A 14,542-nucleotide genomic window follows, 5' to 3' on the forward strand; every position below is an offset into this window, starting at 1 on the left:
TACCAGTGCAGGAATGGCTGCCCCTGGGGCTACACAGCGGGGTATTTATATAAACTATAGTAGGGTTTCTGTAGCAAACACCCCAGTTGTACCAGTGCAGGAATGGCTGCCCCCGGGGCTACACAGCGGGGTATTTATATAAACTATAGTAGGGTTTCTGTAGCAAACACCCCAGCTGTACCAGTGCAGGAATGGCTGCCCCCGGGGCTACACAGCAGGGTATTTATATAAACTATAGTAGGGTTTCTGTAGCAAACACCCCAGCTGTACCAGTGCAGGAATGGCTGCCCCCGGGGCTACACAGCGGGGTATTTATATAAACTATAGTAGGGTTTCTGTAGCAAACACCCCAGCTGTACCAGTGCAGGAATGGCTGCCCCCGGGGCTACACAGCGGGGTATTTATATAAATTATAGTAGGGTTTCTGTAGCAAACACCCCAGCTGTACCAGTGCAGGAACGGATGCCCCCGGGGCTACACAGCGGGGTATTTATATAAATTATAGTAGGGTTTCTGTAGCAAACACCCCAGCTGTACCAGTGCAGGAACGGCTGCCCCCGGGGCTACACAGCGGGGTATTTATATAAACTATAGTAGGGTTTCTGTAGCAAACACCCCAGCTGTACCAGTGCAGGAATGGCTGCCCCCGGGGCTACACAGCAGGGTATTTATAGGAAATATAGTAGGGTTTCTGTAGCAAACACCCCAGCTGTACCAGTGCAGGAATGGCTGCCCCCGGGGCTACACAGCGGGGTATTTATATAAACTATAGTAGTGTTTCTGTAGCAAACACCCCAGCTGTACCAGTGCAGGAATGGCTGCCCCCGGGGCTACACAGCGGGGTATTTATATAAACTATAGTAGTGTTTCTGTAGCAAACACCCCAGCTGTACCAGTGCAGGAATGGCTGCCCCCGGGGCTACACAGCGGGGTATTTATATAAACTATAGTAGGGTTTCTGTAATAAACACCCCAGCTGTACCAGTGCAGGAACGGCTGCCCCCGGGGCTACACAGTGGGGTATTTATATAAACTATAGTAGGGTTTCTGTAGCAAACACCCCAGCTGTACCAGTGCAGGAATGGCTGCCCCCGGGCTACACAGCGGGGTATTTATATAAACTATAGTAGGGTTTCTGTAGCAAACACCCCAGCTGTACCGGTGCAGGAATGGCTGCCCCCGGGGCTACACAGCCGGGTATTTATATAAACTATAGTAGGGTTTCTGTAGCAAACACCCCAGCTGTACCAGTGCAGGAACGGCTGCCCCCGGGGCTACACAGCGGGGTATTTATATAAACTATAGTAGGGTTTCTGTAATAAACACCCCAGCTGTACCAGTGCAGGAATGGCTGCCCCCGGGGCTACACAGCGGGGTATTTATATAAACTATAGTAGGGTTCCTGTAGCAAACATCCCAGCTGTACCAGTGCAGGAACGGCTGCCCCCGGGGCTACACAGCGGGGTATTTATATAAACTATAGTAGGGTTTCTGTAGCAAACACCCCAGCTGTACCAGTGCAGGAACGGCTGCCCCCAGGGCTACACAGCGGGGTATTTATATAAACTATAGTAGGGTTTCTGTAGCAAACATCCCAGCTGTACCAGTGCAGGAACGGCTGCCCCCGGGGCTACACAGCGGGGTATTTATATAAACTATAGTAGGGTTTCTGTAGCAAACACCCCAGCTGTACCAGTGCAGGAATGGCTGCCCCCGGGGCTACACAGCGGGGTATTTATATAAACTATAGTAGGGTTTCTGTAGCAAACACCCCAGCTGTACCAGTGCAGGAACGGCTGCCCCCGGGGCTACACAGCGGGGTATTTATATAAACTATAGTAGGGTTTCTGTAGCAAACACCCCAGCTGTACCAGTGCAGGAATGGCTGCCCCCGGGGCTACACAGCGGGGTATTTATATAAACTATAGTAGGGTTTCTGTAGCAAACACCCCAGCTGTACCAGTGCAGGAACGGCTGCCCCCGGGGCTACACAGCGGGGTATTTATATAAACTATAGTAGGGTTTCTGTAGCAAACACCCCAGCTGTACCGGTGCAGGAATGGCTGCCCCGGGGCTACACAGCGGGGTATTTATATAAACTATAGTAGGGTTTCTGTACCAAACACCCCAGCTGTACCAGTGCAGGAACGGCTGCCCCCGGGGCTACACAGCGGGGTATTTATATGAAATATAGTAGGGTTTCTGTAATAAACACCCCAGCTGTACCAGTGCAGGAATGGCTGCCCCCGGGGCTACACAGCAGGGTATTTATATAAACTATAGTAGGGTTTCTGTACCAAACACCCCAGCTGTACCAGTGCAGGAATGGATGCCCCCGGGGCTACACAGCGGGGTATTTATATAAACTATAGTAGGGTTTCTGTAGCAAACACCCCAGCTGTACCGGTGCAGGAATGGCTGCCCCCGGGGCTACACAGCGGGGTATTTATATAAACTATAGTAGGGTTTCTGTAGCAAACACCCCAGCTGTACCAGTGCAGGAATGGCTGCCCCCGGGGCTACACAGCGGGGTATTTATATGAAATATAGTAGGGTTTCTGTACCAGAAACAGATTTCTCAAAAAGTGAGATTAGAGCTCACCAACTTCAACCACTTTCTATTCATTCCTACAGGATTTTTTGATCGACAGGATCAACATTCAATCTTTTGTGGTTTTAGAGTATTTTGAAACCACGAGCAAACTTATTTCCATGAAAACCATGAATCTCTACTCATTTATTAGTGGTCCCAATTAAAAAAGTACAAGCAAATAAAAAAAGTAGGAAAAAAAAGGAAATCCGAGACTTTTTCATATCATCGCACAAATGAAAGCATAAAAAAAAATGCTCAAAATCTCTATAACCATGAAGATCCTCCAGTTGTAAAAAGAACACCTGCCATTGAGTACCGGACCTCAACATGTTTTTATTTCCACGACTAAATCAGATTTTTGTGCCAAAAGAATTTGAACATTAGTAAATGCTAAATGAACCCCCGATTCCATCCCAAGGGATTCGGCCAAATACTGAGCCGAAACGGAATTCGGTTTGGCCAGGACCGTGTATTCGCTGAATCCAAACCCTGCCAAAAAAGGCCGAATCCTGGCCAAATACTGAACCAAATCCTGTATTCGGTGCATCCCCAGTAAATGCCTCCCCAATCTTTCATTCATTGATAATTACACTTATTTATAAAGTGGGTGCATGAGTTCTTCTCTAGTCTCACAATTTAATAAATCAGCCCCTACAGTAATATATACACTGATTAAAAGATACCACAAAGTATATGGTCACCCTAATAAACTAAATTTTCCTGAATTTATGTAAAAATGTATCATATTCTCAACTCTCAAAAATTGCTGATGTCTTGGGAAATTTTCCATCATGGCAAAACTATGCCGAATTTACGTGTAAGCAATAATATTATTAGTAAATATGCAGTCGAAAGTTATCCAATAATAGTTAACCAAACTTTTTCCTCATTCTCAAGTTTAAGTCTCCTGAAACTCTTGAACACATTGTACAGACAAGCTGTGCTCAGTAAGCCTTTATCTCTTATCTCCTCTTTGCTTCTTTGTATGAACATAAAGAGAAACCGAGGCACAAGGAGCTCAAGACTGAAGAAACGGATACAAAAAGGTCTGATCCAGGTGAGAAGCAGGAAAATGTATTTTTATGCTCTGATAGACATATAGGGGATGATTTATTAATGCTCGAGTCTTTGGGCTGAAGCATTTGGCTCCTAAAACCACAAGTTCCTGGACATCCAAGTAGAAATGGCTGACAACTAAGAAAACCCTCAGTTATGAGATCTGGGTTAAGACTGCAAAAGGAGTGAGCAGTATTGTCAACATAGAGGTGGGATTGAAAACCATGTTAATTGATTGGTGGCCAGGGGGCCTAGGACAGAGGAATGGGGAAATCCCCAACAGAGAGGTAAGGGAGAAGATGTTGGAGACGCTAAAATGTAAGAGGAAAACCAGGATTTGGGTTTTTGGAGAATTGGGCTGATTTTGAATCATCTACAACAGGGATCCCTAACCAGTGGCTCAGGGGTAACATGTTGCTCCCCAACCCCTTGGGTGTTGCTCCCAGGGCCCTCCAACCAGGGAATTATTTTTTGAATTTCTGACTTGGGGGCAAGTTTTGGTTGAATAACAGCAAGATTTCCTACCAAATAAACCCCCTGTAAGCTGATAGGGTGCATAGAGGCCCCTAATAGCCAATCACAGCCCTGATTGGCTATTAAGGCTCCTCCATGAACGTTTATGGTGCTTGTGTTGCTCCCCAAGTCTTTTTACATTTGACTGTCGCTCAGGGGAAAGAAAGGTTGGGGATCCCTGCTCTACAAGCTCCATGACAGGGATTGGCTGCACCTCAGTGTTGATGGTGCAGCTGCTTTGGAGGAATGGATGGCTAAAGGGTTGGAGGAGATTTTAATAATGGCAGTGAGATCCAGAAGTTTTATTTACAGAATTTACAAGCTGGTTCCAGTATTAAATTTATGTTTACAAGTTCTAGAAGCCTGACTGGTACAATGGGAGAGCTGAAAGATGGCTGTTGAAAGAAGCTGAAAGATGGTTGTATGAGTCACATGACTGGGCAGTAAATATAGGAGGCTATACTTTATTTAGGAAGGATGAGGGAAATAAAAAGAAGGAGGGGGGTGTACTGTATGTTTGTTAAGTGAGATTTAAAAGCCAACATAAAGGCAGACATCATGGTTGAAAATAAGGGGGTTTGATGCCATATGGGTTAAGCTTTTCACACATACTAAAGAGTCCAGCAAATTAATTGTAGGGGGAGCTATAGACCCAAAAATTTTGGTGAAAAGGGAGAGGCTCGGCTTATGTTGCAAATAGAAACAGCTGCTAGTTTAGGGCAAGTCTTGATAATAATATTGACTGGAGCAACAGTACTGCCAGGACAGTTAATATATGTATAGACATGTAATGATACTATATTAAATCTAGTGCCTCTCTAAGAACCTAAAATGTATACTAGCAGGAGAAGCCCATAATGTTCTCTCATTAGATGTTTGCAAACAGCAAATTTACACTGGGGCAACAAAGATTCTACTTTTCAGAAAAGCAAACTTTAATTTCTAAAGGAGAAGCTAAGCAAGAAATGAAACTATGTAAACGAAACCAAATTGTCTCAGCACTCAATTTACATGAAGTTTCTATTTTCAACTGTTTCTGAGATATTTATATATTTAGACTTTCAAAGGGTTCATACAAACTGATTTGGAAAAGCAGTGCAATCTGGGAATTGGGAGCAGAAAGGCATATTTACCCATTTTGGATTCAGCTGAATGAATATTTTACAAGAATCTATAGTTTTCTGGGGTAAACCTACTGTTATGGGACCTTTTGCCACTGCAATCTGAAATAAACTGAGTTCTAGAGCAGTGCTTTGAATATTGCACGACTGGAGGTCTTTGATTTGGAATCTCCATAAAACTATACATATTTGGGGGGATTTACTACAACTCAATTTTTGGGGGTTTATATATTTTTTTTAAACCACGAATAAACTAATTTCTATGAACAGTAGTCATTTATCAAAAGATCCAAACCAGCTAGTGTATTTTGGCGTTCAGAATTGTTGCGGTTTTGTCGCATAATAACTCACAAAAAGTCATGTTTATTTTCCACAACAAATTTGGGTTTTTGGGATCAAAAACCGTGAACCAAACAAAATGGAGTTTTAGTGAATGCCCCTTAAGCACTGGTGTGAGTGGGAGACATGAGACTTTCCAATTCACTTGTATTTCCATGCATATAATCATTTTTCTGATATATCCCTGTATTGTTTTGTATATTTTTAAGATTCATATAGTCCTGTATCAAAAGAAGAATTACATCAACCCCAAGTAAAGAGCTTAGGTTGTCCTGAAAAATAAAAAAATACAGAATACAGTTTTTCTAAATGTCTCTAAAAAAGGCATTACATGTGAGACTGGCAATCATGCGAGACAAGAATTTCTCTTCTCAGGTTTTTTCCAGTAAATGTGAGAATATCTCGTACCATTTCCTTATTTACTTTAAACATTTCTCAGGGTTTTACCTACATACAAACCCCCCTGTCGTTCCAGGTTACACAAATTCAGCTCTCAACCTTTTCTCCTTGATACCGAAATGGAACCCGATGTGGTAGGTGGAATTATTTTACCCTATGGAAATAACCTTTATCGATTTTCTGTAACTGCATGGTGGTCCCTTTGCACAGGGGCATAATAATACATATTATCAGATTATCCAATCTGTATTCAGCCTTAATGGGACTTAAGCTTTCAGAACAACTATTTGCATGCTCAGTATGAATCCCGGTACAGCTGCACTGTGATTGGCTGCAAGGTAAAGCCCTCTAGCCCAGTGGTCCCCAACCTTTTTTGCACCACGGACTCGTTTCATGTAAGACAATTTTTCCAAGGACCGGGGGTGGGGGAGCAACTAGTGTATAGTATTGAATTGAATTTTTACATATCCTGTATATACTCGCATATAAGCCTAGTTTTTCAGCACCCAAAATGTGCTAAAAAAAAGTCACCCTCAGCTTATACTCAAGTGGGGTGCCATGGGTCCCTCCAGACTAGCATCCTCTGTCCTTTGTGTGCAAATTAGGCCACCCGCAACCAGACCCTCCAGTGCCCTGGCTCCCAAATTCATCTTCATCAACCATCCTCACCTGTCCCATTCTACACTAGGCATTGCACTTTATATTCTATATAAACTATATATAGTTTTGAAGGATTAAGCTTGGTTGCTGATTGAGCTAAGGGGTATCATTGTTGATACCATATTGTTTTAGTTGACCCTCTTCTCCACTTACAGAGCTAGTTTACTGTTTTTCTTTGAAATAAATATTTAGAAACATATACCCCACTGATGCCTCATTTAATGTAATTTTATTGGTATTTATTTTGATGAAACTTAGCAGTAGCTGCTGCATTTCCCACCCTAGGCTTATACTCGAGTTAATAAGTTTTTCCAGTTTTCTTAGGTAAAATTAGGTACCTCGGCTTATATTCGGATCGGCTTATACTCGAGTATATACGGAATATTAAGCACTTAATTTTTATTATTGATATTAATACAGCTCGTCATAAACAAAATCAGTGGGAGACCTGAGCTTGTTCCCCTGCAACTGGATGTGCCCAGCCCCTTTGCATGTCTTTCCCACCTAAGTGGTGTCATCCCCTGCTGCTTAGTATTATTATTATTTATATAGCGCCATCAGTTTATGCAGTGCTTTACAGAATAGAGGGGTACAAAAGACAGAACAGTTAACATGTACATATAAACAATTCACAAAAATGGTTTGCAGTTACATTGGATGAGGATCAGAGACACTAGGGGGAGGGCCCTGCTCGCAAGAGCTTACATTCTAGAAGGGAGGGCTGAGACATAAGGTAACTAGCCTGGCGTTAGAGTTCATGTAGGTGTGTAAAGTGACAGTAAGTGCGGAGTGAGAGGTAAAAACCAGTGGTTAGTGAATGTTTGAGGGACGATTAGGGGTGTTTAGTGGGTACTCTCATTTCTGAGGGTTTAGGTTATAGGCTTGAATGAAAAGTTTTAAGTGTATGGAGCTTTAAAGGAAAAGTAACACTAAAATTTTTTAAGTAAAAAATCTATTCTACCCTGCTCCAATAATTGCCCTATCCTGCCCAGCATTTATTACTCTGAATGCTTTATTAGAAAATACCTTGTAAAACGTTGCATCCGGTCATTTCAAATACGGCGATCCAGAAGATGCAGAATCCATTATGCGACGATCGACATCTCCTCCTTGCCCGACTCCAAAACCGGAAGTCGATTGTTTGCCTGTACAGAAGGAAGGCTAGGAGGAGATGTCGATCGTCGCATAGTGGATTCTGCATCTTTTGGATCGGCCTGATCGCCGTATTTGAAGTGACCGGATGCAACGTTTTACAAGGTATTTTTGGACCCCTGCTCTAGCCGATCCAATCCACGGCCCTCCCTCTGTGACATATTTAATTTTGCTCCATGCAAATCAATATGGTTCCAATGCATTAGCAACCAATCGGCATGTAGCTTTGCATGTTATTTTAAAGGTCTGATGTCTATATGTTGCTGCTGGGGAAAGAAAATGCCCATATAGTTATATATGGCTAAAGATTTTGCCTTGTTCCTCTGAGTATTTATTTTATGTTTTTCTTTATTTTCTGTGTAACGCAGTATGTCGTCCCGGTTAATGACCCCTATGAGCAGCCGACTCAGTCTGTTTATGATAAAGTGATGCCCTGTGCCCCACAAGTGCAGCCGGCACCGTATGAGCAGCCGACTGATCTTGTTTATCAAAACGAGATGCCCTGTACCCCACAAGTGCAGCCGACACCGTATGAGCAGCCGACTGATCCTCTTTATGATAAAGTGATGCCCTGTACCCCACAAATGCAGCCGGCACCGCCACCCTGCAGCACCCAAGTACCTGCTGGTCCTCCAAAAGGACCCTTTCGCTGGAGTCTTAGTAAGTGATCAGGGGGATGTCGGTGCAGCCTGTACCTTGAAGCTTGCACAGTACAGCCCTGTATTTAATTGTTTAGTTGCCATAGGAAGCACAGTAAGTGCTGGGCCCCTCAGTTTCCTACACTAAGTGCCACTCCCTAACTTGTGCATTTGTCTGATACACGTTAGGGGCAAGTAAAGGGTGAGATGCGAGTTGCCCAGCCCATCCCATCCCTCATGAATACACTGCTGTAGAACGTGCTGAAGACAGCATTGTATTCATTGGAGAGGCCCAGTATACCCTCTCTTCTTAACACTGGTTCAATGAATAAGGCTTGTGCCTTAGCCCAGGGGTCCCCAACCTTTTTAGCACCACGGCCTGGTAGGAGGCAAAAAAAATTTTCCATGGACCGGAGGCAGAGGGGAGGGGGGCGGGGCACGACGCGTTATACATGCAACGCGCTGGGGGGTGCTCTGCGGCCCACTGCCATGCCGGCCACGGCCTGGTGGTTGGGGACCCCTGCCTTAGCCTATTGTTTTAATTAGGGATTTTTTGTTGTTGCTATTTCTCAGCAAAGTTTGAAAATGAAACTGAAGTCATGTTCTACTTTCTGATTCCAAAGAGCAAAGTAACACAAACCAGCAACCAACTGAGAAGCCTCTGTATAAACAGACCCCTTTCTTCCCCTCCCAGCTACAGCCTGTTATAATTTTAGATAAAGAGCACTTCATTATAAAGAGACTTTTAGTTGGTTGCTGTTTTCACTTTGCTCTTTGGGACCAGGAAGTAGAATGCGACTTTAGTTTCATTTTCCAAGTTTGCCCTGCTTGGTGCAAAAAAGCCCCAATATATATGAAGTTTTCTGTGTTTTTTGCTCATCCCTAATTATTATGGCAAGCTCCAAATTACTGCTAAACCCAATTTACTTTTTTTTATGAAGGAAAGAAGATTTTAATTCCTGTTGGGGCAGTTTCCATCTCAGCACTAGTAATTGTGGTTGCGGTACTTTCCTGGTATTTTGGTAAGAGAAACATTACTATGCATTTCCCTCTGTATTCCAAGCTTACTCCAATGCATTTGCTGCTCAGTTACAATCTGGAGCAAAATGATACATTCCCACTGTTGCCCCTGTGCAATTATGGGTGGTATGTAGGCGGAGCTTATACAATGTACAGCAAGAAAATGGGTCCAACTGGTTTCTCTATGCTATGCTTTAACATACAAATGCAATTAAACTAGTATATAGCTACTTAAATACCTCAGTTGTACCCAAAAGAATGACAAGGTGCAAACATCGAATTTGCAACAGAGAAAGGCAGGGTCGGACTGGGGGGACCCCCACACCCCCAAGGTGCAGCCGCTGGCCACGTATCCCCCCTGGGGGCCACGCCCCCAACCCCCATCCCCCTCCCCTGATTGCGCGTAAGTGAAACACGTCAGGGGAGGGACACCTGCGGCCGGAGGAGTGCCAAAAGGAGTCTGGGCTGCCGGGGCCCATCTGGTTTTTTCCCAGTGTCCCGGCGGCCCAGTCCGACCAAGGAGAAAGGTCACTAAGCAGTATTTACGTCAATTTAATAAAAAAACCATTTAAAGATTAAATTATTGCATTTGTCCTTATAAAAGATATATGACCATTCTCGATATTTCAGTACTGAGATTTAATCCAGGAGGAATCGAAAATGTTATATATCAAATGTGTCTGAGTTTTAACCAGCACCTTAACATAATCCACCCATAAAACTCCTAATAAACTCTGTGCCTCTCAGTAGTGATGAGCGAATCTGCTCCGTTTCGCTTCGCCGAAAAATTCACGAATCTTTCAAAAGATCCGCAAAACGGCGAAAATGTTGTGCGCCCCAAAAAATTGTCGCCCGCGGCTATTATTTTGTCACCCGCAGCTATTATTTCATCACACGGCTATTCTTTTTTTTTTTTTTTCAATTAACTTTTTATTAGTTTTCAGGTTTTGGGGTACAGAATGAAGAGGGGGAGGGGAAATAGGATAAGGGTAGGTAAAAACAGGATACAAGTAACATGACAAGGCATTATTGTTTTACAATATCTTGCTATTGTGTTATTCAAGCTTAATTTAGAGACAATTTTCAGTAAATGACAATATATTGCTCTGGTTTAAACAAGATGTTCTTTATGTGATAAACATGCAAATAACATTGTAATTCTGTTATAGTATTTACATCGTTGGAGTTGCAACTCATATATATAGGTATTTTATATTCCCTGTTTAGACTCTATGTATTCAGACCATAATCTCCAATTTTGAAAGTGTTTAAATACATTTCCACGTTTGTATGCTATAGATTCTTCCATGTTTTTAGAGTCTTCTAGTAGGTGAATCCATTCAGCTGTTGTCGGTGGTTCTGTGTCTTTCCATTTTCTTGGGATGATTGTTTGTTGTCGTGATAATGTATTTAATCAGAGCATTGGAGATTATATCGTTTTTTTTAGAATCATATAGTAAAAGTATTGATGTAGAATTAAATTCTAGTTCTTTGGGGAAGAATTTCTCAATAATATTTTGAATATGTTCCCAATATTGTTCTAATTTTTGACATTTGTACCATAGGTGTTCGTAGGTTCCTATTTCAGAGTTGCATCTCCAACACATGTCAGTTATATCAAACATTTTTTTTAGTTTAACTGGGGTCATATACCACTCTTGTAACTTCGTTGAGGTGAATATTTTGGAATTGTTTTGGCATATGTTTTCCCAGTTTTCTGGGGTTAAATTGATATTAAGATCTTTTTCCCATTTTTCAGCAAATGGTGGTTTGATGTCATGTTTTGCTATCAGTTTTTTGTAGAAAAATGACAGAGGCCTTGGGATATAAGTATTCTTGTTGATCAGAGTTTCAAACCAGGTAAGTTTTCTTTCTAACTTTGTTATTTGTAGTGTATTGATATACTCTTTTATTTGTTCGTAAAGGTGAATTGGGAGGTTGGATTTTTCTTCAGGTATAAAACTTAACTTTTCTGTTGTTGACATTTGTTTTTTTTCTAGAAAATCATTTATTCTAACAGTTTGTTTTTAATTTTCTGTCCAAGTTTTGAGTGATTTATTTTCTGTGCCTACTATAAACTCTAAGTTGTTTAATAATGGAATTAGTGGAGAGGGGTAAGGGGCTAATTTGTATTCTTTGTTTAGTTTAAACCATTGTTTGATAGTTGGATATACTGTTATTTCGGATTTGTTAATTTTTGTATTTTGTAGTTTCTCTGACCAAATCAGTGTAGAGAGTGATTTGATACTCTCTCCTTTTTCTGCATTGCAGCTTGGGCTTGGGTACTTCTCAATTTGCCATATAGCAATTCTTGATAGGTGAATTGCGTTATAATATGTAAATAAACTACAAGTCCTTACACCTATTTTTGTTTAACTGTTCTTGTAACTGGGAGTATGAGTGGTAGCAACATTGAAGGTATGACACAGTGCACAGCCTGCCACATGTATGCAGTTGTGGAACAACAGTTCCAAAGTGCATACCTCTGTTGTGGATGTGAGCGAATTGCCACTTTAGAGGCTCGCGTTAGAGCACTAGAGGAACACGTTGCAACACTGCGTTCGATTGACAATCTTGAAAGAAGTCTCTTGCTAACTGAACAAGAACTAGCGGGGTCAGATAGTATGGGGGGAGGGGAGCAGCAAAAGGATGATAGGGCAGTAAGCTGGGTGACAGTTAGAAAATCTAGTGTGGGGAAAAGGAAAAGGGAGGCTGCTCCAGGGTTTGCGCATCCCAACAGATTTGCCAGATTGTGTGAAGAAGATGGGAGTGTGAACTCTGGATTGGCGGTTCTAGGTGAGGCTGATCTCTCTAACAGCCGGGAGACCAGTTTCACTAGTAGTGGTGGGGAGGAGAGCAGAGCTAGGCCTAAACAGATGGTGGTTATAGGGGATTCGATCATTAGGAAAGTGGACAGGGTAATCTGTCGAGCGGATCGCTTCAACCGGACAGTTTGCTGTCTTCCTGGTGCCAGGGTTCGGCATGTGGTTGATCGGGTTGACACATTATTGGGAGGGGCTGGGCATGACCCGGCTGTCTTGGTACATATCGGTACTAACGACAAAATGAACGGTAGGTGGGGGACTTTAAAGAGTGAGTTCAGGGATCTAGGCTCTAAGATTAGGCAAAGGTCCTCCAATGTCATATTTTCGGAAATTTTGCCGGTGCCACGTGCTAGTTTAGGGAGACAGCGGGAGCTTAGGGAGCTAAATGCGTGGCTAAAGTCTTGGTGTAGGAAGGAAGGGTTTGGGTTCCTAGAGCACTGGGCTGACTTTTCTTTGGGGTACAATCTATACAGCTCTGACGGATTGCACCTCAATGGAAGGGGGTCTACTGTGCTAGGGGAGAGAATGGTTAAGAGGTTGGAGGAGTGTTTAAACTAGACAAGGGGGGGGTGGGTGAGCTAGAATTCTATGGGAAAATTAGTGTAGACGGGGAAGGGGGACTAGCAAAGGGTTGTGGGGGAGGAGTGAGGGGGGCATATAGTTTATCAGATAAGGAGCTTCCGTTACAAGGAAAGCAGTCTCATAATTGCCTTAGCTCTAATTCTCCCTTAGCTAATGTAAACATCAGAGGGAGAAGTAATCATCTCCGCTGCATGCTGGCTAATGCACGTAGCTTGTCGGGTAAATTAGGGGAGCTGCAAGCTATTGCATGTATTGAAAACTATGATTTAATAGGTATCACTGAGACCTGGTGGGATGATAAATGCGACTGGGCTGCGAATTTAAATGGTTATACACTTTTTAGGAGGGACAGAGAGATTAAAAAGGGTGGAGGGGTTTGTCTTTATGTTAAGTCAGATTTAAAGCCATGTAATAAAGACATTACCAATGAAAACGTTGAATCTCTTTGGGTAGAAATTTCAGTAGGGCTGAAGGTCACAAAGAAAATGATCATTGGTGTATGCCAGTGCTGTCCAACTGGCGGCCCGCGACCCCCCTCTGTGTGGCCCCCCACCTGTCTGGCTGCTTTGATGGCTTACCTTTGAGTAAGCATTAAATGGTATCAGTACTGAGATTAACTGCCCCCCCCTGCATGGTTCTCACCTCAGATTCAGGCTGTAATCCCTCTGTATTGTTTAAAAATGTAATCCCCTGTGTTTTTCACACCTTTTAATCTCTGCATTGTTCAACCCCTGCAGTGTTCACACCTCAGGCTCAGACTGTAATCACTCCCATTGTTCACCTATTCACACCTCAGACATAGGTACTGTAGGCAGAGTATGGCACATACAGCCAGCATAGGGCAGGTAGAGTATGGCACACACAGGCAGCATCGGTCAGGGAGGGTATGGCACACACAGGAAGGGTAGGGCAGGCAGAGTATGGCACACACAGTCAGGGTAGGGCAGGCAGAGTATGGCACACAGAGGCAGCATAGGGAAGGCAGAGTATGGCACACACAGGCAGGGTAGGACAGGCAGAGTATGGCACACAGAGGCAGCATAGGGAAGGCAGAGTATGGCACACACAGTCAGGGTAGGGCAGGCAGAGTATGGCACACACAGTCAGGGTAGGGCAGGCAGAGTATGGCACACAGAGGCAGCATAGGGAAGGCAGAGTATGGCACACACAGGCAGGGTAGGACAGGCAGAGTATGGCACACAGAGGCAGCATAGGGAAGGCAGAGTATGGCACACACAGTCAGGGTAGGGCAGGCAGAGTATGGCACACACAGGCAGGGTAGGGCAGGCAGAGTATGGCACACAGAGGCAGCATAGGGAAGGCAGAGTATGGCACACACAGGCAGGGTAGGACAGGCAGAGTATGGCACACACAGGCAGGGTAGGACAGGCAGAGTATGGCACACACAGGCAGGGTAGGACAGGCAGAGTATGGCAGCCCTATGCTGCTTGTGGGAGGTGAACCTGGCAGGGGTTTGTTGTGGGAGTTTGTTAGCAGTTGGAAATAGCCATTAAATGGTCCCAAAGGTGTGTAATTATGTACTGGGGGTTGCTCTGCTATCCACAGGGGAGGAGGAGGCATATGGAATTTAAGGGTATATCTTAATATGACATAATTCTTTCACATATGAATGATGGTTGATAT

At 43.5% G+C, this 14,542-nt stretch overlaps 1 protein-coding gene across 2 annotated transcripts in view; it reads left to right on the plus strand.

Annotated features, from left to right (window-relative positions):
- Positions 1–3,551: 3,551 nt before the first annotated feature.
- Positions 3,552–14,542, plus strand: part of tmprss2.4 (transmembrane serine protease 2 gene 4) — a 102,171-nt gene continuing 91,180 nt past the window's right edge. For both annotated transcript variants that reach the window (XM_031896531.1, XM_031896532.1), the window contains exons 1-3: positions 3,552–3,650; positions 6,098–6,155; positions 8,202–8,493. In XM_031896531.1, the coding sequence (XP_031752391.1) occupies positions 6,141–6,155; positions 8,202–8,493 (307 nt within the window). In that variant the 5' untranslated portion in view covers positions 3,552–3,650; positions 6,098–6,140. The remainder of the gene's footprint in view (positions 3,651–6,097; positions 6,156–8,201; positions 8,494–14,542) is intronic.

The sequence above is a fragment of the Xenopus tropicalis genome, chromosome 2 (assembly GCF_000004195.4).
Source record: "Xenopus tropicalis strain Nigerian chromosome 2, UCB_Xtro_10.0, whole genome shotgun sequence".
Lineage (NCBI taxonomy): Eukaryota > Metazoa > Chordata > Amphibia > Anura > Pipidae > Xenopus > Xenopus tropicalis.